Consider the following 23,939-nt stretch of genomic DNA (forward strand, 5'->3'; position numbering starts at 1 on the left):
GGAATTAGCTGGCAGTGAAAGTAGGCACCTATTGCTATAACTTTCATGCTCGTGGGCAGAACAGACTGAACAGAACAGTCAAAAATAAATTGGCAGCTTCAGGTTAGCACACTGAAGCTATCTGTGGAAAATATATTAGCTGGCTTTAGGAACAGCATCTGCCTTTTATGATCTGATGAATCTTACTAGTTAGCAGCAAGTAGTTACCACCTTCCTTGGTTTGAACGCAGTTACTTCTCTTATTGTTGATATCTTATTTACAGTGTGTGATTCCATTGATAGGTATGCTTTTATGCTTTATCTGGTAAATCCCGTTCTAAGTGAACTACCAGCATATTTAGAATGGGCGTGAGTTCCCTTTGATCATTCTTTTCTAGATAATCCTGTTGCTTGGGCAGTGCTAATGGCAGCTTGTCATGCTGAAAACACTGTTGTCTGTCTAAACAACACTGAACCGAAACGAACAGGCCTAGAGATGACACTTGTGTCTACAGTTTCAGCCAAAAGTAAGCTACGTGGGTTTCCTATTTAAAAAAAGCAAAATAAAATTGAAATTATCTAAGCTTGCAATACTCTTCTGAACTTGCAAATAGGCTGAGGATTAGTGGCAATTACTCAATAGTGGCAATTACTCAATAACTGTAATTGTATTTTACACAAAAAAACTGGTAAATTCTAATATACACATAGGTTTAGATACTTAATGGCAGCTTGCTTTCCCCTTCAAACTTCCAAATGGTTTTCTAAAATAGTATTTCTGAACTCTGATGCCTACACCCATGAAGGTTGTGGATGTATTACATTGCAGCAGCAGTACTTACAGGAAAAGGCTAAAGTAATTTTGAGTTCTGTAACTCTTCCAGTAGGTGCTCATTCTTGCTCAATGCCCATAGTGTTTTGAAAACTGGAATTAAAATTCCATGCTTGATTGATCTCAAACCATTAATTTAAATGGTGTATGCTTTTTTCCCCTCATGCTTTTGATTTTGCGGTCTTTCAATGTTCCTACTAATGAAGGGAGCCATGTCACATTAAAACTTTAAAAAGTTCTCCCTTACCAGATCTAGAGCCTGTGACCATGGTGTTGTACTACAGCATAAATACTAACCTGTTTAAGTGTGTTGTCTGTCTTTACAGCTGGAGAAAGTAATCTTCCGCAAAATTATGTCCGTACTCTTGAAGACTGGTGTCTGTGTCAAGCTATTACCAGTCTAGGGGAGACCGGTAAACTGTCAGAAGCTGAAGCTCTTTGTAACAAGGTATGATGGTGTCACACTGGCAGATCGTGATAGAATTGACAGAAGGCATTATTTTTGTGCATTATACAGTAAGGTAATGTTTGAATTAGCAACTGTCTGTTCCATAATAACTACAAAATACAATAGTTCACAGAATCACTGAATATTCTGATTTGAAAGAGACCCACAAAGATCAGATCAAGTCCAGCTCTGAAGTGAATGGCCTGTATGGAAATCAAACCTTCCAGTCTGGCAGTACTAGCCCCATGCTCTGACCAACTGAACTATGGTTGACATCTTCTCCTCTCCCCAGTATCCTGTTCGCAACATCAGAACTGTGTTAATAGTTGAAACAAGTAGCATGTGTGTCATGATAAAGCTGAAGTCTGTTCTTTCTGCCTAGAATTAAGCAAAACATTACCAAAATTCAAGGCAAGAAGTCAGGATAGGAGACATACATGGGACTTGGATTTCTTCTGGGTTGTGTTGGTACTTTGTTTCAGAGCTGCAAGTGGATGCTACGAGTTTAATTATAAAAAAGAGAGTTCTTGCTGCAACACAGCTGTGGAAGGGAGCTGGGCTGTTAACAGCATTCAAGAGGGTGTTCATAAGCAGAAGACTTGGCAAAAGATAAGCAAAAAAGCACACATCCCTTATTTTCATTAAGGAAAATTACTAATCGCATGCAAATATGGTCCTTGTTTTTGGTATATTTCATTAAAGTGGATGGGAGTTAAAAGAAAAAAACCCAAACAAACAACAAAAAACCTAAACCAGACAAGCAGATTGATGGAACGTGCTGGTTTTCAGGAGGAAGTACTTTCTTACCTCTTTGTTTGCTTGGTGAGATTTTTTCCTTTTCTGGCCAACTTGTCTACTGACCTGCCTTATATTAGCAATGATTGGAGATTTTGAGACATACAAGGTCTGTCCTTCTCCCAGTTTGGTGTGGGGGAAGGTTGTGATGGATTTTGCTTGTATTATGTTAATTTTTGTTTGATGAAATAGCATGGGGAGAGGACAGTCAGTGTCTGCAATTAGTGTAAGAAAAAAGGATAGCATATTCCTACCACAAACTATCAGTGGTAGTTTTGGACCCCAGAATTCTCAGAAGGCAGTATAATTGGGAGTGGAGAGTCAGAGACTGCTGTCCTTCAATTGTGAAGCATTCACAGGCAACATAATTTGTTAAAAAATGTGTGAAAAATTCAGGTATTGTTTGTTAAAACAAATCTGTTCTGAGTTATAATTCTTGGAAGTATTGTGATTTCAGCACAGAAAATAACATGCAGTGAGGTTTGCAGAAGCTTCACATGCTCCACCTGAGCTGAGTAAAGCAATGGATAGCTAGTTTTCTGTCTTCGCTTTTTTGTGTTGGTTCAAAGAAATACTCTCTGGATACCTGCTGTTACTGAATAGGAAATGTTTAGTAAAGTGCTTCTGTTCCAGTGAAAATAAAGTGTCTTATCTGGGAGAACTGAAATTGCTTGAAGCATAATCAAGGTCCCTTTTAGCCTCAAGACGGGTTTTTGCCTATATTAATAGGCCTAAAATTTTTAATAATTGTCAAACCAAGTGAGAACTGTCTTTCAGAAACCAATAAGAGTTGGAAATGTAAATTTAAAATGTAAAATTGAGCTTAGACTTCAAATGTATTTTGAGGACAGAAAAAATGTTAGCTGTTTTTATGGGTCAGTCCCTGGAATACTCCTTTGTGCAGCAGAGGAGAAAAATGCTGTATTTCAAGCACCCTGAGAAGGCTTTCAGTGTTGTTTTCTGGAAAGAACAGAATGGAAAATCTAAGTGTCCTTGATATTGGAGAATGATAATTCTGACTGTTTTGGTTTTAGGGTTTAAAAAGCTGCCCTGAGCACCCAGCTCTGTTTTTGCTTTTGAGACAAGTTCAGTGTAAGCAGCTGTTGCAGTCTCACAAAGAACTTCCAGACAACATCCTGGAGGAACTTCGCAAGACAGTTATGTCCAGTTCATCCTCAGCTGCAGCCTGGCAAGTAAGTGTGAATCTTTTCCCTGACTGGTGTGCCACTCACACCTGCTGCAAGAGGGTGAGCATTTATTTCACTGCTTGATTTTATTTATCTGCTGACAGTCACTGACAGAAAAAACAGCTTAAGTTCTATTTGTTCCAAAGTTGACACATCATGTTAATGTCTGTAGAAGTTCAAATATTAAGGACTGCTAGTAAGACCAAGCAGACATGGAAGCAGGAGAATTAAAAGCTTGAGATAAATGTCTGGAGTCCCTTTGAGGGATCTGTGATTTGATATGTGAGCAGAAACAAATTGAATACTTCATAAGAATAAATGGAAGTAAATGGTTGCAGTAATACACAATTTCTTATTTAAGGGTCTGAAAACCTGAATAACTCTCTTTCTCCATAATGTCCTGACTTCAGGTGTCACTGTTCTTTTGAGTAAGTTGACTGCAGAGAATCACTCCCAGTAACATTGTTCACTAATTCCCTTCCATGGCATGATAAGTAATCATTTCTAATTGACACTGAAGTGCTACATCTCACTTCATATGCTGCTTCTGTGAGTCTGTCTGAGAAGACTCACACATGCCAAGAGATCCTTTTGGTGATGCAACACCAAATATGTTCATTTTCTAGCAGGTGCTTTTCAGTTTGCAGTTATCTGTCTTTATCAATGTAAGTAGCACATCGTTTAAAGAAATTACGTGAACTTTTAGTGTCCTTTATGTAGCTGAAGGATTGATAATACTCCTCTCTGTGTTGATAAAATAAAGCAATGCTTGTGGTAAGATTCAGTGAAGTTGTTTTCACTCTTAGAAGATCACTGCAAGGCTGCTTTACAGATCATGATCTTGCTTCTTAGAAAGCTGCAGATCCTCTTCTCTTCAGACACACCAAGAACTTTATTTCTGGGGAAGGTGCTTTTTTAATGCATTTTTCTGTGATTTGTGAGACTTCATCTTTCTGAATACAGAACTCATTCAGGTTGAATTTGCAAAATAGGGGGCACACAAGAAATTATTGTATCGTCTTTTTTAACAACATTTTTTTAAATTAAATTGGGGTTTGTGTACATTCTTCAAGCATCTCTTGCATAGCCAAGTCATCTTCCTTACAAGCAGGGAGAGTAAGTGAAATGGGTGCATGTGATGTAGGGAGTGGGAGGGGATGATTTGTTTTAGTCTTCTTAATCCAGGCCACAGATAAAATACCTGTGAAGAAGATCTTTTTCATCTTCAATTAAAGGAAGTATTTCTCAGGGCTTAGCATTCTGAAAAATTTGGCTGCTACATTTGCTTCTAGTGGATGCTTTTATGTTTTCTGTCTCTAGACTTCCTGTGAGTTTGATTTATCCATTGTGATGCCTTACAGTTTTACTACATTAGAGGGGCCATTAATTTTTCTTTCTGATTAAGTTTTTGGCTTTTGTCTAAATTGTTACATGGGATTTAAGGGTGCTTATGGACCGCTGTTCTCATGGCTGTCCTACTTTTTGTGCTGTGACTTGTCAGGAAAATAGAGAAAAGTAGATCTGGCAAAGCTGCCTTTGTGCCTTTGCATGGAGGTTCTCTTCTTTACTTCTTGAATGCTAGACATCTTCAACTGCAAAGAGCTGAGGCTGAGGGAGGCTTTTTTTCCTTCACATGAATAAACGTTTTACTCTAAAAAGCAGACCTGCAGCTTGACATCAAGAATGCACAATCTCACCAGTGCTAATTAGTACTTTGCAGTGTGTTGCTCTTTGTAACTGGGGGTAACTTCTATGCACCTGAAAACACTAATAATTTTTGCCTCCTCTAACACCCTGCAGTCTATAGCTAGGAAAAGTTTAGAGGCCTTTGCTCAAAAGCAAGGTAATGACTTTGTTTACTTGGTGATCCAGCAAAGAATATTTCTAAATATGGTTTGCACATCTTCATGCATATCATGTACATGTCAAGGATTTGCAAATATGACTGCATCTGCTTCAAAAAATGTGTGATGACTACAGAATTAAAGATAGAGAAGCTGGAATCCTTTTCCTTCTCTTCATGAGGAAATCCAGGACATCTTGTGCTGGCAGAGCAGGCAGCAGCTGAGACAACCTATCAAAATAAGTCTATGAGTGGGCTAGGGAATTCTCAAAATAAGTTACTGTAGTGAGGTGTACTGCCAGCTCTGCAGCAGACTAATTTTTCTGCAGGGCAATGCACAGTATGTTGTTGGAATGAGGACTGGGTGCATGGTGTCAGCTAATAGTATGCCGTGGTACTCTCATAAATTGGACTAAATGGTATTACCTAATGGATGTGTATTTTGGTGGCTTCATAACTGATTTTGTTGGATGTTTATTTTCAGTGGCTGGCAAAAATATATCAGTCTCAGAGAATGATGACTGGAGCAGAGATGTGTTATAGGAAGAGTCTGCAGTTGGCATCACAGCAGGGCAACTGGAGTGGGAAGTTATCCAGCCTTCTCAGGCTAGCTATGCTCGCACTGGAAATCTGCATGGTAGGATAACCAGTATAACATTATTGCATGATTTCACAGAAGTTGGTGGGATAGAAGGTTTCTGTAGTCATAAATGATGTCCCTGTTGAAATTACTTTATGTTTTATGAATGATAGCTAGAGAATAAAATGAGACATCAAGGGGCAGTGGAGTATTCTTAGAACATGTCTTTGTAAGAGTGGTTGCAATGTAATAATCACATAGAACCACTTTGTGCCTAAGAGGCTCACTTGCTTGGTAAGGCTTGTCTATAACAGTTTTAGTTTGATCATCCAAATTGCCATACCCCTCAAATGTCTGTCTTATTCAACTGCCTCAACAGATTTTTTTCTTCACTGGTGCCTGGAGAAATCAGTCAGTCATATTTCAAGTATTTTTATGCTGTATAGTCATTTCCAGATATGATGCTTTGCACTGAAGTCTAAGAACAATCTAAGGGAATTGTATCTTGTGGAATAAAAAAAAGTACTCTATTCCTTGCACTGGGGGGCAAGATGAACATATATCAGAATCTTGGCAAGTGTTTATTATCTTCTAGCAGTGTCACTGTAGAAACTTGAAGTTCACTACCAGATTTTAAAGTCTACTGTAAAATGTAGATACTGCTGTGATCTTGGCTAGTGCTTTTTCATAAATTAATGAATCTGTAATCAAAATCAGGCAAAGCAACCCCCATATATCCTGAGATCTTGTGTAAGAAAAGGCAGTCAGTTTACTGAGGATAAACCTGCAAAACTGTTCTCCTTTTCGGAGAAGAGAGTTGTCCTCAGTTTTTCTCACAAGCCCATTGCTTCCAAAGGCAGAATTTGTCAAGCGGAAGTATTTTTCCTGCTGTAATTCTGTCAGTTTTTAGTGGTCTGCTTTGTTCCTTATTGCTCCTAAATGCTTTCAGAGATCTCAAGATACCGACTAAATTGATTAATACTATTTTTTCAAGGGCTGGCCTGAATTGCCTAAGAATAAACAAGACTTTGTTTAAAAATGTGGTTAGTATGAATTTGATTATCTCATCTCAACCTTTTTAAGTGAGCAGAGAAGCTGATGAGTGGATATTTTTTCGGCATTTCTGCACTGGTTTAATGAAATGTATAAAAGCCTGGTGAAAAACTTGCTCAGGTCCATGAAAGCTCTGTATTTGAATATTGCTTGTCTCCCAATTATCTTTTAAGTAAAGATTTGGTCACCCTTTTAAATACAGTAATTTGAATGCTATACAGACACAATGGGGATAATAAGGTTTTTCTAAAGCCAGTTTTTCTTTCTTTGCTTTGCTTATATTCTTAAGAAATATGGCTTTGCTCAATAGTCGCTCTGTTAGGTGATTGCAGTCTAGGAGTTGGTTTTGACTTCTGGTAAAAAATGATGTCACTTCTGGGGATAAATTTTACCTTCTAGAATAGTTTTATATGTGGTATGAAGATTTACAAGGGTTTCTGAAGCACTACTAAAATTTATATGAAAAAAACAAAAAGACTATGTACATAAATTAGCAGGGGGGAATGCTGGCAAGGCTGATCCTAAATAAGTTAACATGACTTTTCTAGTAACTTCTAACCACTGTTAGAAGTGGGTTTTTTTTTTTAAACAAGTGTCTTTATAACCTGCCAAATACTTCTCAGAATGGCTTGAATTAAACCTGCTTTCTAGAGCGATGCAAATATACTACAATAAAGTCATTTTTTCCCTGCTTTTTCTCCTCTTTTTTTTTTTTTAATTTCTTGGTTTATTTATTCTCTTTATTTTATTCTTAACTTTTATAATAGGCTAATGTCTCCAATGAACACTGGCCATCCTTGGTTCAGGAGGCAACAACTGAAGCTTTGAAACTTTCTCCTTGCCCTTTGGCAGCTCTGCTTCAAGCCCTGCTACAGTATAATCGCAAAATGGGAGCACGGTATGCATGATCCGTTGTCAGTGGAATACAGTGTCTAAAAATACAAGTGGTCATTATCTGCAGATCTAACTTCAAGATCTTAAAGAAACTTGAAAGCGGAAATTAATTCTTGAAATAGTGTGGCAAATAAAAGGGAGAGGGGAGAAAGGGTTAGTGATGTGGGGAGCAGCCAAATCTTCCATTATTTGTGGAAAAAAAAAAACCAACCACCCAGAAAAAAACAGCTCTAAGGCAACTTTTATTTTAAAAGCATGCTATCTAAATAAATTCATCAGGGACTCTACACGTTTTGAAAAATCTTCTAAAATAGCACAGTGGAAACCGATATCAGTGACCTGACTACTGCTAGGATTAATTTTCATCCCAAATTTTACTCACAGTGAAAGTTCATGCCCATTCCTGAACATCCAGGTGGACATAGTGGCTTTTTGAGGAAGGATTTAGGGAAGGGGTTCTTGGAGTCTTGCTGTGTTGTGTATATGGTTGCTATGTCCATTTTGTCTTCTGTAGTATTTTTGCTTAAGCTATGGAAAATTGGCAGCTTTTGTATGGTTTTGTCCAGTAATTCAGCCATTTTGATGATAATTCTAGGAAACTGGCTTATGTTTTTTGTTGGCTCTTCAGATGACAGCCTAATGTGATTGTGATGGTTGTCACTTACAATAAAATTAAGATAAAAATTTAATTAAAATCAGTCTTATTACTATTCCAGATATTAAATTACATGAACAGTGTATTACAAGATCTAATTGATCTGCCTAGGTGTTTCAAAATCCTGAAACAATAAAGTAATCTTGAATACTAATAACAAACTAAAACATGTAAATTCTCAACAGCCTGTTAAATCACAATGTAGTGGAATATCGCATTGGCTATAAAGCACAGAATTCTTAGAACAAGAGCCAAAGCTGATGGAGCACCAGTGAATGAATATGACATCCCTACATGTAGTTGCCAGTTTTTACCAGATTTCTAATGGCACTGTGAATTTGAAAATCCCTTTGTTAGGTACATGGTGTGTTGGTGTTGGAAGGTAGTATCAGCCAAAGAGGATTTTAGGCTTTGTGTAGTACTCTATTCCAACTACCTTCTCTTTTGCAATTTCACGTCTTGTCTCTGTTTGCAGGAACTGCAATAAGGGCTTTCCCGTATATTACTTTTGGCCATTGTTGCTTCCTTTGTTATGTTATGTGGGGCCTGCTCAGTTGCATTTGATTTGGTTATGTTTTGATTATGTTTCCAGGGAGACTCGGCGAATGTTGGAGAGAGTTGTTTACCAACCAGCAAATCCAGAGACCATAGTGTCAGTGGCACGCTGGTACCTCCTGCAACATCTGTATGCCAAAGATGATTGTGAATTAATAGATGTAAGACAGTACACCTTATACAGAACTTCTGTCTGTTTATGTTTGATATTGTACTTGCAACTGGGAAGTGGGGTAGAAGGAGGCTAGGAAGGTGTTGCTCTTGAGGTGCAATGTACTTCAGTTTTTGAAATCAACACCAGTTTGTTTGAATGTCTTCCATTCCTCCATGCAGTAATGAAAAATAAACAGTAAAGTCTCCAGTCCAAAGTTGGAACAGTTCTACTGGTGCTTCTTCAGTAGACATGAGGACCATTTAATTAAAATTTTAGCAATAATAATGTTGATTCCCTGTAGCCTGGCTAGAACATGTCATGTCCCTGGCCCAAAAGATCTGAGCAGCAGAATCTCTGTGCTCTCTCTTAATGTGTGTAATGGTACATTATTTTCAGTACATAGTAGATGCTGCATTAGTTTGTGTTGACAGTGCTTCACTAATGTATTTGATCAAACTTACAAATCCATGCAGCTCTTTCATGTAGTGCAAGTGGGGTGTCATTCATTTTGGCTTATAATGAGAACTACTTTTCTCCTCAAAATCTGAATACACTCTCCTATCCTCAGTTCTGCCACTGAGGTGATGAGGGCTGTTCCCTGGTGAAATGTGAATCCAATATAAAGTGCATTTGGGGATACATATAAAAAGGTGTGGACAAAAATCCATACACAGACATGCACAGACACAGATAAAAAAATCTAGATTTAATGAGTTCAGAAGATCCTGGTATGATCTTGCTGCTCTTGCTTCTGCAAAGTTGTTTATAGTCCCTGCTGATGAGTATGATAATAATGGCTGGAGATTTGCTTGGTTCTGCTTAATGGTTTTCCTTTTCAGTATGTATAATGTCATTGGGTTACAAGAGATGTGCCAGAAGCTTATGAACATTAAGTTGCTGGGAGACCTTTTTTAAAGGTCGAAATATGATGTGTGGAAAATAAATCAGGGAAGTATGAACTTAACTGGGGGAGGGAAAAGGATGTGGCAGTTTTTTTTTTAAGTAGCTGCAGAGAACACTTCAGTTTGGCAAATGGAGATTTATGCAAAGGTAAGAGTTATATAAAGCAGGGGACAGGTGTGTGTCAGCAGGAAAATAGGTCTGCTTGTTTAATTGCCAGCAGGTTAACTACTTGTCAAAGTAATCAATAATGCTTTTACAGAGCATTGGAAGTGATTACAGTCACTATAGTGCAGAGTTTGGATCTTTTAAGTAAGTTGATGTGTATTTGTGAGTATTTCCTATTTGGGGATTATGGGTTAGATGATCTTTTATCGAAACTGTCTAACAGGAATTAAAGTACATTTCAGATTGCCATTAAGACAATAACAAAAAAAACTTAAATTCTCAGGTCATTCTTTATTTTTCTCTGCAGGTGCTTATAGAAAATGCCAAAGCTAATGGAGATGTTAGAGCTCTGGAACTAAATGAGAAATTGTCAGCAAGTGCCTAGAATGGACTATCTCAAGCAAAATACTTTTATGTTGATCCAGTTGAATTAGTTCACCTTCCAGAAGCATATAAAGTTTGGGCTGTTTTGTTTGTGTCTGATTTATTTTTTTCTGTTTCATCAACTGCAGCCTTGTCTTTACTTTTGCTTTTTCTTGAACAAAAGTAGGTTATTTTCATGTTGAGTTACGCACATAAAATCACATTTATTTTGAAAAGAAAACCCTGAAATTTGCTTTTTTTTGCTCCCCCACTTAAACTTTGTTGCTATTCACAATAGAGTGTTTCCCCCCTAACTTAGCTAGCAAACAGAATTCCACTTTATCTACTCATGTGTCTCTGTCAGGTCTGAGGATTCTTGGGCTCTGATACCTTCTGGACCGCAGCTGGGGCCCCCCAGGAGTACTGGCAGGAGTGGGGGCACAGGAGCTGGGTGTTCCTTTGGTCCAGGGATCTTCCAGATGCCTTCTATCCCATCTGAGTCACCAGAACTGATGCCTTGTGAAGGCTGAGCTAGAACAGAGACTAGATGGAGTTAAAGAATAAAGTAGGTATTTATTGGAAGGCCTCAATGGATACATCCTGGGCAGTACAAGAGCCCAGCCAGGGCTACACCCCAGATGAACCCAAAATGGTCACAAAACAGATGACTGGTCATGGGGTCTCACACTTTTATAAGTCCTGGTCCGTTAGCATATTGGAGTTAATTGTCCAGTTATAGCTTTAGGTTATGAAGTCCCATCCTTTTTGTTTTTCTCTCTTCAATCCACGTTGTTTATGCTCTTGGGCCTGAGATTTGGATGGTTGTCCTTGGTCCCAAGCTGGGAAAGGAATTGTTTTGTCTCCCTACTTTGTGAAGAAAGCTTACCATCCCTTAATATGAAGCTTAGAGCTACACACTAAAGTAGCACAGAATCTGGAAAATATAAACACTAAAACCTAAGGCATCATTTGGACACACACAGAAGTACAATTACTAACTCCACTGCCAGGTTTTCTTGGCACAGAATCTTAAGAGCTGGGTAGCAGACAACTTCTGTCATCTCTTGGTAACTCAGCTGCTGATTGCTTAATTATGACAGCCGTTTTTAAGATATGTTGTTATTTTACTTTTATGTACATGAAATAAAATGAATGAAGCAATGACTCTGACTTGTGAAATTTACCATGAGGATGTTCACTCTGTTGACAGGAGTCATGATAGCAGTTTTTTTCTCTAAATCTTAAAATTTCTGTCCATCAGAGTCTTACAATGGCTTATACAATCCCATATTATAGGCAGGAAAGGGCACTAAAAAAAGTGTGCAGTGGGACAGCATTGAACGTGCGCTTGCTTTTGGAGCCAGTTGTACTGGGCTTACAGAATACAGGATGCTGAGTTGGAGTGCAAGTCACACATGCTGATCTCTGGAGAGTGTGCCACTCTCATTTTAACAGGAAAACTCAGCTCAGTGGGCTGGGGCTTCTAGTCTGTGGAGGTAAGACGAAACTTCTAAATAGCAAGAATCTCTCCTTATCTTCCACACTTTCATTCTCTCACTTTCCTTAAAATTATTTTCTTTAAATTTAGGTCGATTATAGTTCACAGAGCTGCTGTCAAATAGCCTTGAACTATCAGTAACTGCAAATCTTAAATGGAAATGCTGCAAAAGCCAGACGTGACTCTCAAGAGTAGCTGTAACTTTTTTTAGCTTCCTGCTATTAAAAACTTGGAGAAATGCTTGCAGCCTATGGTTTGTATCCTTGGCATATGGTCTTGGTATGTGTGCCACCCACTCTAGTGGTAGAAAAGCTGTCATCACCAGCCTCCTGGCAGCACAGTAAGCAGCTGCCTGCCCCTCTTAATCCTTCTGTGTGAGCGTTAGCCTAGACTTTGCTAGTACTGAGCCCTGAATACCTTCTAGCATCTAGGAGAGCCAACAGGTGACAACAGCCCAGAGACGCCAGCTGAGTAACCGTCAACTGTGAACATTCCATATTAGAAAAAAAATGTAGTAGTACAGTGTTTTTTCTGTTCAAAAGACCATTAACTTGTTTTCACTGTAAACAGTGATGAGCTCCTTGTATAAGATAATTATACAGAAGTTGTATTACATACACTGTAGGGAAAAAACACTCCATAAATCTCTGTAAGTTGTGAAGTACTCAGTGGAAAGTGCTCAGGGAATATGAGTTTAAATGTAAGCTTTTGTAAAATGCAACAACACAAGGTAAAAGTCTTGCTCTCCTGATTTTTAAGCAATGTATAGCCTCTGCAAAATTGGCACATTGTAGCTAGTCTGCTGTACTGGCAAAGTAACACTGGCAAATCTTGTAAATTCCTGCAGCTTGAGGGAACCATGTATTTTATGTAATGTAGAGCACAGCAAAATACAAAGACACATAAGCATCACTGATTTGGGGAGCTGAGAGTTGCTTATGGATTTCATTGCCTGGGTAGTCAGTGTTCTTCAGCTGCTCTTGCTGTAAAGGAGGGAAAAAAAACATTGTCCAACTATAAGTTATTATGTTGGTTTATGCTGAAGGCAGAATGGAATGAAATCTAATGAATTGAAGGTAGAACTTTTCATGTCTTCATATACTAGAGGTTGCTTTTTTAATCCCATGCGGGTTGTCACTAGAGAGAGCACCTCTGAGACTTGAGAAGGCTTGCTCTTGGTGGTCACTCTTCTGGGAGGTCACTTGGATAGTGTTTTTTTCATGTCTTTCTGAATTTTCTTTTTTTCATTTTGTGTTCCATATTTGTTAGAGCAGCTCCAGAGATTCATGAACCGGACTTCATTTACTGAAGTCCTGTAAAAGAATTGGAACAATTGATTAAATAGTGGTTGCTTTCAACTGTTAAAAGTTTTTTCAACTGTTAACAGTTTTTTCCAGAACAGAGATACAAGCACCTGTAACACATTTTTTGCACCATGGTACAATCAAATACTGTCAATAAAGTCTGAAAAATTGTAGAATTGTAAGCTGTTGTTACCTCACTGATTGCAATAACTTTCAAATTACAGTGCAGTAGCTCTTTGTGTTTGTTCAGCATCTCACATAGGTGTTAACTTCTTAGGAGCTAAGAAAAACTGAGAACTGAGAACAAGAACTGAGCAGCCTATTTTTTTCTTGAAGTGCTTATTGTAATGTGGCTGCCAATGACATGTTTTTTTTTTTTTTTTTCTGGAACAGTTCTTTAATATGGAATCATTTTGTCACTGCTGCAGTCAAAACGAATTTCTTCATAGAGCTTAGAAATTTACAAATTCCAGACACATCTGATTTCCAGAATGCCAATCTGTGCTGAAGCACCAACAGCTGCTGAGACAGTCAAGAGGCTGTCTCTGTCCCCTTCAGGCTGCTCTGCACCTCTTCAGCAGCCCCCTTTCCCCCTGTTGTAGGGTCAGCCCTGCCAGAGGACTGGCAAGCAGAAGCAGTCCTTGGACTTGAGTTTGAACACAAGCATGGCCAAAGTTTGCTATAAACAGAGGTTTTCTATCCTTGTTTTCCACAGGTTTATCTTCAACTTCCTTGAAGTAAAGAACTCTCTCAGCACCAAGATCTTTTATTCTGAAATTTCTTAGCCATGACTTTCTTTGAGAGTTATCTTGTGCTCACTCAGAAGTTCTTGTAGAGAACTTCTTGTAGCTAAGCCTTGTCCTGTCAAGCTGCACTAAGACTTTACATAACAGAGAGCTTAATTTACTACAGCCTTGGGGCAGGGTTTACAGGTGGGTTGCAGATGATGAAGGAATTGGAGGTGAAGTAAGGAGACAGAGTACTTGATCACAGACATCCTGAAAGATGAGAAACCAGATGCTCAGGTTTCAACTGAGAACATGTAAGATGTGAAATACATATGCAGTGATTTTCAGACTTCTGTTCCTTTGGAGAGAGGGCTGAGTGATTTTTTTTTTATAACCTGCTACATCCGCTGTTTTTACCATCAGCTGCAAACGGGAGGGTATTACAATGGCTTAGGTTTGAGTCACACAGAACAGATTACAGTGGGTGGATACTCAGTGACTCAGGAGAAAGTCTTTGTAATTGCTGTGAACAGCCAGAATCATCTGGTGAAGTGCTTTACGCTTTATGAGATACATCACTGTGACTGTCCCCATAAGAAGCAGCTGCCATGTATCAGCAATACCATCTGACTGCTTCTCTCTTCATTTACATAATGCATGCTCTATGTTGGGTAGCTGCAATTCATCCAGTTGCCTCTTTTTCCAGCTACTGTTGGTGGAGAATGGAAAGTAAAATATTGAAATAATAGAAAACCATTAAATATGATCACAGCAGCAGGATCTATACGAGAGAGAATCACTGCTGCCTCCATATGAAGGTGAGGGATCTTCCTAAAACGAAATGGGTGCTCTAAAAAAGCCAGGAAAACAGATTGTGACATTCCCTTTAAATGAAAGACCATTACCTTGAAACTCTTGTGCAAGAGTCATGCTGGCTGTTTGCAAAGACAGGTGGGCTGAACTGAGAGACGTCTGTGTGCAGGGTTTTGAGAGAGACAGCGTCATTTTAATTTCTTTTTGTCTTTGTTGGAAAGTGGTTTCTGCAGCAGCATGTTACTGTAAAAAGATCTTTTTAAAATAAATATAATGAAATCCCATTCTCACATGATCTCTATTCATTTTGCACTTCCTCAAGCTCTTTCCAGATCAGTCTTTTAAATTTGGCAATTCTTGCATGCAGTTTTTTAAATCACTTTTCATCTGATACAACTTTTCATACTTCTGTGGTTTATAAATTTTTTCTGGTTTTTTTTCTGGAAACACAGCTTTTCTTCTGCTCTTTTTTCTGCTCTTTCCTTTGAATACATAATACAGGTTCATGCGCACATTAACCTGTCTTCTGCTACCCATATGTTGAGTTGGTCTAGCTTTCTAATCCCATGTGGAACAGTACTCCATGAATTGCAAGGAGAGGTCTGGTACCCCAGAGAACATGTCAATCCTCTCTTCCACAATGAACAAAATAAACCAGGAAATTTCTTTTCCTGGCTGGGCCAGGACAAACGTGTTTTTAAATATTTATTTGTTTATTTATTTTTAGTCAGTCATTTAAATCCAGTTATTTGATCTCATACTGTGCAGTGTGAGACTCTGAACATAAATAACCCTTTTCAAGTTGCTTTCATGAGCCCATCTCAAGCCCAAGCTTTCCAGCCAAAGAAGTGCAATGCAGTGGTGTAAATCCTGCTCAGCTGCTGGCACGAATAGTGAGGCTTAGCCCTGAAAGAGCTGTCTATCTGAGGGATGGCAAGGTGTCTCCTCCCACTTCTGAGCCAATACAGCTCTTGGAGGCTATTCCCCCTTGATGATATGCTCAAACCTGAGCTGACCAGTTGCCCACCCATTGGTCTTCAAGTTGCACCGCATCCTCTGGTCAACTCCAAATCTTGTCAATATGGTCAAAATCCTCTAACCTTCTTTAGCCCTTGCAACACAAGGGAATCCTGTGGCACTGCCTGCCAGGGAAGATGTTTGCAAACCTGGCAGAATTGTGTTTGAACGCAGCTCTGAGTTTACAAACACTGCTGTGGGGCACAGGTGGCTGATGGAGTGAGTAATTTCCGTGAATAACTGAGCTGCTTCCCTGTGCTCCCAGTATGGCTCCATTACCCGCAGACAGCCTGCCAGATCCATCATCCTCGGGATGGCATTCCTTCTCAGACTGATGCACAAAGGAGCATTGCTGAAGACAGCTGCCAGAGCAGAATCTGCTGAGCAGAACTGCCCTCCTGGTGCAGGCTGAATCTCATCATCTGCATTTCTCTAGCACTGCTGCTGAGGTTTCCTTCAGCTCCCAGGGCCTGAGCTGTGCTTCCACTGAAATGACATGCACAGGAGCACAGCTCCTGCCTCTGCATACATGTATGTGTTGACACAATAATGCATTCCTTATTCAACTTATTTAATAGGGGCTTTGAAAGATTTAACACCTGGTAATTCTGTATTTTTTTTTGTCATAGCAGTCTGTCTTAGGGGAAGGTAACCACATTTATTGGTGTGTTTTCTGCAAAATAATCACAAAATCTGTTAGTGGAGGAAGGAAATTCAAATGATACCTTTGAGATATCAACTGAGAAGTCAGAAACGTTTTTAATTTCTTCCTGGCTGCACTAAGTGTTGGCTGCCTTGAGTACAAAAGATTATCATCAGGCAGAATAAATGGAGATTAAAGTCCAGGAGTGTTATAGTTCTAAGCAATTTCTTAATCTGATTTTGATGTGCAACCTTCGCCTTGATGCTAAGATATGGTGATGATGTTCTAATCGCTTTTGAATTCTGAAGTGGAATTAATTGCACAGAGCAAAGGAAGAGAAACTTTAAAAGCTGTGAAGGAATTAATTTAAAGGTTTGGTCCTGTTCCAAGGACTAACTGCTGCTGTGGAACAGAAACATGCCATATTATTACTGACCACACAATGGTGAGGGTTTGTTTAAATTTAAAACCTGGAGCAGACCATCTCTTCCTTTTCTAAGAGATCATCATTCTATAATTTCTTGTCAATGAATGATAGTGGATGGTACTTTGTGATGGCACCAATGCCCACCTTGGTATAGGGAAACACCATGGCTGAGTACATTGGGGTTACACAGATGTAAAGTGGTGCCATAATCCAGGATTACTTCCTTTCCCAGGATGTCCAGCACTCTGTGTGATCTCTGTCTTCGTGAACAAAAATCCCTTGGATGAGGATCAGGCCCTAACTTTGCCGTTGGCCCTGCTTCAGCAAGGGTTGAACCTTACCTTGCAGATTTCCCTTCCAAAAGTAATCTCTGATTATAACTCACCGTTTTGCTGGCTGTGTCCTAAGGCACCTGGTTTTGTGTTGGATCTCAGGTTTTGTGTGCATGATTTGGTACCTCCTGGGATCAGGGTGAAGGAGTGTTGCTGCTCATTCCTGCTCCTGGAATGCCTGGAGGCCACCCCAGTGCTGTGGGATGTCATCCTGGAGAGTCTTACCAGTCTCTCCTTAACCAAGCCAATGCCTGTGCTAGGCATGATCTTCCGGAGACCATGTCACTGGTGCTTCTGTCCACATCTGGTGGAAGAGTAGCTGATCCCTGAGGTCATTTAGGATACTTGTCAACCTAAAATTATGACTATGTCTCTGTCAGACTATGGAGTAGTCTTGAGTCACTTGAGTAAATTGTGTAAATTAATCCAAATGTCCTCAATAGCTTCCTAGTGACTCCTAAATTTAATTTTTTCATCAGTCCTTGTCTTGAAGGTTGTACCTACATGCCAAAATACAATTTCTGCAGTGTGTCTACTTTAGGAAAATACCTGAGGGGTGAAAAGTGTTAATTTTACATTTGAATTAACTCTTTTTGAAGAAACTACACCAACCCATTTAACATGGACTGTGTTGCTGGGCATCAGTGAATGCAGTTCGAAAATTAAGTTTGTAAGGATAAAAAATGCTTGGAAGTAAAACAAAAAGAGAATGCAGAGTTGCTTCTAAGGCAGCAGTTGGACAGACATGTGAAAGCCCACACAAAGGCATTAAAGCAGGCAGAACCTGAAGACAGGCAAGTATCAAAAAAATTTTAATGTCATTGTGTTAATTTCAAACACATGCTTGCTAGCAAGCAATAATCACTTACAATTTGATTGGACCTCAGTTAGGATGAAAAGCCTACTTGCTTCCAGTCCTTCTAATATTTAATATCACTTTTCAAAAGGATGTTTGAACTGGAGTGTTTTATATAGAGTGTGAGTAATAACAGCTCTGCATCAGTCAAATGAAGTGATAATGACTGTAAGAGTGGTAAAAAACCCTAACAATAGCAAAATCTATTCAATTTGTATGTTATTTCAGTCTGCTATAGGCACTATTTTTTCAAAATCATAGAATCATGGAATGGTTTGGGTTGGAAGGGGCCGTTGGAGATCATCTTGTTCCAACCCCTCCACTGTGTCCTGGGACACATCCACTAGACCAGCTTGCTCCAAGCCCTGTCCAGCCTGGTTTCAACAGCTCCAGGGAAGTGTTATCCACAGCTTCTCTAAGCAACCTCTGCTAACACTTCACCACCCACACAATAAACAATTTATTCCTAACACCTCATCTAAATCTCTCTTTTACATTCAAACAGTTCCCTTGCAGAAGCAGTTTTTAAGTCAGTTTATCACTATTAGTAATTTCAGTAGTTCTAAGATTTAATTTTTCAAGAATAAAAAATTGTTGCATTGGGTTTGTTAATTTTAGTTTAAACCGAGCACCTGTGGTCAGAAAGTTTGTTTCCTGCAGCACCAGTTTTTGTTCAAAAGAAAACAAAATGGTGCTGTGATAGTGTGTTTGTGATGCAGAGGAGTATCCAGCCTCAGCAGGGGAAGGAGAGGTCTACAGGTGCTGTTTGTTACATGAGTGGTATCAAACAACCTCTGTGTTCCAGTCCGGCTCCTCCTGGTTAATGCAAAAATTAACCCTGTCCTGACCAGAGCCAGGACACTGGAATAAGGTGAATAAATTATGCATAAACTAGAATCAATGGTCAGTTTTGTCCAAAGGCTCAAAACCAAACCCTGGAAGCTGGCTTCTGATTCTACTTCAATTTCTCTGCGAATGGAAAAGGAGAAAGAAGATATTTATACCTAAAAATTAGTTATTTGAGACTGTGTTTAGGTGACTGAGGAAAGATTTGGCAAAGTCTGCCTTGAGGAGAAAGGGAGAACTGTGGAAACAATTGACTTTTTATAAAGTTATTTTACAAATACTGAAAATTATTGTTATGAACAACACTAGCAGTTACCTCATGAGGTTACAAGGCCCCTGTGGTTCAGATCAAATGAGAACAATGGTCCTTTTGGGATGCAAATCCTGCCAGCCTCAGCCAAGATGCTGAGGAGGATGAAGATGGCTGGGCTCAATCTTGAGGCACACATTTGACAATGACAAAATTATTATTATTATTATTAATGTAATTATTTTACTCTTTAAACTTTCTTTCATTAGTACCCCTCTTCCATGGAGCTTACAAAAATATATATATAGCAGGAGTGAGGCCACAGATACAGACAGTTTACTACACTCTTTTGACAAGCAAAGACTTGAAATATCAATAAAGATATACTTGTGGATATTTAATAAGAGCATGCTCCAGTAGTACTACAGTTAATTTTCATATGTGAAAATAGACCTATCTAATAGATCTATTGAAATTACTTTAGACAGTGGAATGCAGCTATTCTAACCTAACTGACTCCAAGAAAGAATAGATAAGCATCCACTCTTCTGTGAAGGGTCAAATTTCTGAGCAAGTCTCATTTACCATGAAATCCTGCAATATGTTTAAAATTCATCTGGATTTCAGTAAAAATATCAGTTTGTACATTTACAGCACAACTGCAGACCACAGTCAAAGATTACTGGGTCCCTGACAGCTGCACATTAATTGACGAGGTAACTGGGCTTTAAAACTCATTTTGATTTGTCAAGTTTTATGCAGAAGATCCAGTCTGTTCCAGAAGTTAAATTTTATTTCAGTTCTATAAAAAGAGCACATAAATATGGTAGACTTCTAAATCAGAAGTGGGAAAGGAGACAGATATTCCCTAAAGGACATGGAATTTATTTAAATTTTATATTGACAGGAAAAACATTTCAATATTTAATAAATAAATACTTTGTATTTTATTTTAAATATTCAATGCCAACACATCTTAGTGTCTACAAAGCTTCCTTGTTTCAAGATTCCTATTTCTGATCACAACTTTAGTAGGGTCTCATTAGCTTTTGATAAGCTCAGATTTTACTTCTATTCAGCTTCCAGTTTCTTTTCTGACATTTTTCTCGTTTTTCTCCCCTCTTAGATTGGTGACATTTCTTGTCCCTTTCACATCATCTTGATCTCTGTCATTTACTGCTCTCGTTCTCCCTGTTTCTCCTTCTCTTTCCCCAGCTTTCATATGTTGGCCACTTTAGCCTGTTATTTCCTCATTCACCCATATTCATTTTCCTTTTTCTTGATGAAAATGTTTTCTTTTAAAGTCTATTTTTACTGCTGAATAGAACTCAGATTAAGTCTTATTTAAAATAAGTCTCTACTCAATTACATTACAATTTTAAGGGGTAGAAATACTTGAAATATTGTTAGTGAAGGATTGTTCTAATCAGATTTTAAATTTTTTGCGCTAGGTCTGCTATGCAGTGCTTAGCTGTTTTTCATTGTTCTGAATATGGATGCCAGATACTTTTGCTCACTGCATCCTTCCCTGGAGCTCCCTCTTCTCTAAACCTTCACAAGAGTAACATCTAAAACCAAAAGTATTTCTGAATCAACAATAGCAAAAATACATTACGTAAATGATAAACAAATAAATGATAAACAAATAAATCACAAAACTGTGGGCTCACAATGTTGTGCAGCCACACTAAGGTGTGTCCACCTTTCTTCATCAGCAGCACCACTGTCCCAGGGAGCTGTCTGAGAAGTGGGTAGATGTGCAAATGCATAAAGATTTTTTTTCTTTTGTATATTAGTCAAGTCACAAATTAGCCACAATTGTAAAGGTAAATACAACATTTGTATTTCGTACCTTTCTTTAAAGTATGGAAAGTTAATTGGCCTATACCTTTCTTATGGGTGGCATTTAGTACCTCACTTTGTTAATTAGTTTGTGGGACAACGCACTTCCATTTTGTGTTTTCATTCTTTTATAGCATAGATCTTGATTAACTTTCTCTTAGTGTTTCAAATGGATGTCGATTAACAGGTTTTTTCTGCTGTTTCATGGCACCCTGTTCATCACATTAAAGCAGTCAGAGTGAATTACCATAGTGAAAAGCCCTCAATCACTTTGCTGACAGCCTAAATAGACCAGCTTTTTGTCATCACCTGATGATGCACGGACACTGAGGTACATCTCTGGAGAGCATAGATCAAGCAAATACAAGTTAACTGCAGATAAGAGTGGCAAAGGCCAGAACTTCTATCAAAAGGAGCCATTGATTTGAAGAACAAGGGGACCCAGGCTCACCGCTCCCCTAGGAAACCCAAGATCTGCAAGACTTCACAAGCATCACACAAGATGAGAAAAGAGGATTAATGGGGCAGACACTCAGTTACAAGAGAAAGAATCCTGAATATTCTATACAGGGAATACTTACAAATAGACTGTTTGAGGAGAAGAGAGAAAAGGGTTTTCAGCATGGGGTTAATGCAACTACATCCACATTACTGTGTAGCTGGAGGGTTGAGAGCCCTGCCTGAGGACCCACAGATGGGGAAAGCTTTGCAAAGACCCTCAAGTGTCTTCACAGTGCCTCAAGACCTGATGCACCTTTGTGCCTTCTCACATAACATCATTATTGTTTGCAAAGTGATTAAATGCATTATTGCTGTTTGGCAGATTTAATGAGGAAGAGAATGGGGATGCTTGGGATTTGCATAAATGTTACTCTAATTTGTTGTTTGCCAGAGAAGACATTCCACAGCTTACAGTGAGATCATGATTCTTCAGTTACACAAAACAGAGTCTGAGGAGTGTGCCAGCACCAGTGCAGATGGACTGGGAATTGTACAGAAAGTGCGAGCTTTGAACACAGATCAAAAAGTATACAGAAATTAAAACCTCTGATGGTTATATCGAAGCATTTGATTAGAGATGAAAGTATAGCTATCCTCTCTATATTTCAAGGACCTTTATCATTGAAAGTCATGGTAGGAACAGTGTATATTGGACTCCTGTACTTCCCAAAGTATTACATTTTATGAAGAGTTGAACAACCTCACAGATGCACACCAGGGCTTTTGATTGTGTAGTATTGTGTTGGACCTTTCCCCTGAGCAACAAAAATGTCCACAAGATAAAGTAATACACTTGTAAACATCTGTGGATTACTTATTCATTTTTTAATTCATTTATTCTTTTCTCACTGTGACTGAAAAAAAAAAAGAGAATCTGTATTTATCAGAAGAGTGGCTTTTTTTACAGTTTATTACCTAATTCTTGTTACTGTAACACATATTCCCATGCCAAAAGAAATTCTTATTGAGAGGTAGGATGCAAATTAAATATATATTTCATTCAATGGAAATGTCAGTATAGCTAAGATGTTCAAGGCCGTTTTTTAAAAGATCACTGCTACTTGACACATAAATATTTACATAGTGCAGAAATGTACTCAGAAGGTCCGAACATTACCAAAATGCACCACAGTAAGCAAGTATCCATCTATTTTTCAAGCAAAGAGACAGTAAAATAATAGACACAATTTGAATTAAGAACCAATCCACATTAATATTTTATACATGACAGAATACAGGAGAATATATTATCTGCTGTGAGAAAGAGCAGTTACTCCCATTAAAGTTTTTTTATTCCCAGATAGTATTGGATTAAGGTTGAGCTACAAATAAGGAGGAAAGCTACCATCACAAGTTTGCATTTGGAATGTATCATCTTCCAAATGCGTAAATAAGTGTAAATTACATAAACATGAGCATTTGTCTCTGATCACTCTGTACTGTTTTGAAGGTACATAACAATTTCAAATCCTGAAACTCGAGAACAGGAAAATGTGAAAAATTAATGATGTAGTGGCAGTCCTCTGTGAGTTCCAGCTCACATCTCAACCACAGTGCTGGTGCCAGGTACACAGCTAAAGCTTGGCATTTCCTAAAGGGAACTTCAGCAGCAAAAAAAAAAAAAAAAAAAGAAAGCACTGATGAATCCTGAATCAAACAACATTATGCCTTAGCTTTATGGCAATTATTCACTAAAACTCTATTATAATATTGTTATTGAAATGGCAGGTCAGGAAGTGCAATTACAGTCGCTTTTAATGAGGCTTTCCTTTAATGTCATTTCCCTTTTTCTCACCTTAAAAAAAAATGGGCTAAGGACTTTGTTTCCAGCATCATAAGATGATTACTTTGGTGCTGTCATTGTACATTTTCTATCTTCAGTATTATTCTGAGATCCCCCTTTTCAGAAGTGGGAAACGCTAACCAGTGCACCTAATACATGGACAAGGAAGGAAGAGGGGGCCTCATTGCATTCTTGTGGCACTTCGTGAGTGCTCAGCCTCTTGTTTTATCTGAGTGTGGGTTGGTTTTTTTCTTCATGCAAGTAGAAGTAGACTGGTCATTTTGCCCACAATGATCCTGCTGTCCTTCTTTCCCAAACTGCTTTTCTTTCTGCTACTGCAGGCAGATACTCCAGCAAAGAAGATGGGACCAAGCTCCAGTGAAGATGATGAAGAGACGCATCACACCTAGCAAAACACTGGAGAATGAGGTCATGGCTTTCCTAAAAGCATAAGCCTAGGGAGTCTGTCAACCTGAATTTAAAAACATCAGGAGACTCTTGCAGGATCACCTACTTTGTTCTAATGTAAATCAACTGCAGAGTTAAAATGCCCCCACATATTTCTCTACCAATTTCTCTGCTGACATAAATTTCTCATCTTGGATTCCCTGTCTCTCTCTGCAGTATTCTGGAATCCTTTGGTACCCTATGATTTTTCCTTGCTCTCCTAGTAAAAAGAAAGGAAGACATCTT

At 38.6% G+C, this 23,939-nt stretch overlaps 1 protein-coding gene across 11 annotated transcripts in view; it reads left to right on the top strand.

Moving 5' to 3' along the window:
- Nucleotides 1-10,647, top strand: part of TTC37 (tetratricopeptide repeat domain 37) — a 48,250-nt gene extending 37,603 nt beyond the window's left edge. For all 11 annotated transcript variants that reach the window (XM_041489492.1, XM_041489495.1, XM_041489490.1 and 8 more), the window contains 7 exons: nucleotides 378-506; nucleotides 1,138-1,259; nucleotides 3,089-3,247; nucleotides 5,569-5,721; nucleotides 7,485-7,615; nucleotides 8,859-8,982; nucleotides 10,351-10,647. In XM_041489492.1, coding sequence (XP_041345426.1) covers nucleotides 378-506; nucleotides 1,138-1,259; nucleotides 3,089-3,247; nucleotides 5,569-5,721; nucleotides 7,485-7,615; nucleotides 8,859-8,982; nucleotides 10,351-10,428 — 896 coding nt within the window. In that variant the 3' untranslated portion in view covers nucleotides 10,429-10,647. The remainder of the gene's footprint in view (nucleotides 1-377; nucleotides 507-1,137; nucleotides 1,260-3,088; nucleotides 3,248-5,568; nucleotides 5,722-7,484; nucleotides 7,616-8,858; nucleotides 8,983-10,350) is intronic.
- Nucleotides 10,648-23,939: the final 13,292 nt, after the last annotated feature.

This window comes from Pyrgilauda ruficollis, unplaced genomic scaffold, assembly GCF_017590135.1.
Source record: "Pyrgilauda ruficollis isolate IOZ18807 unplaced genomic scaffold, ASM1759013v1 scaffold94, whole genome shotgun sequence".
Lineage (NCBI taxonomy): Eukaryota > Metazoa > Chordata > Aves > Passeriformes > Passeridae > Pyrgilauda > Pyrgilauda ruficollis.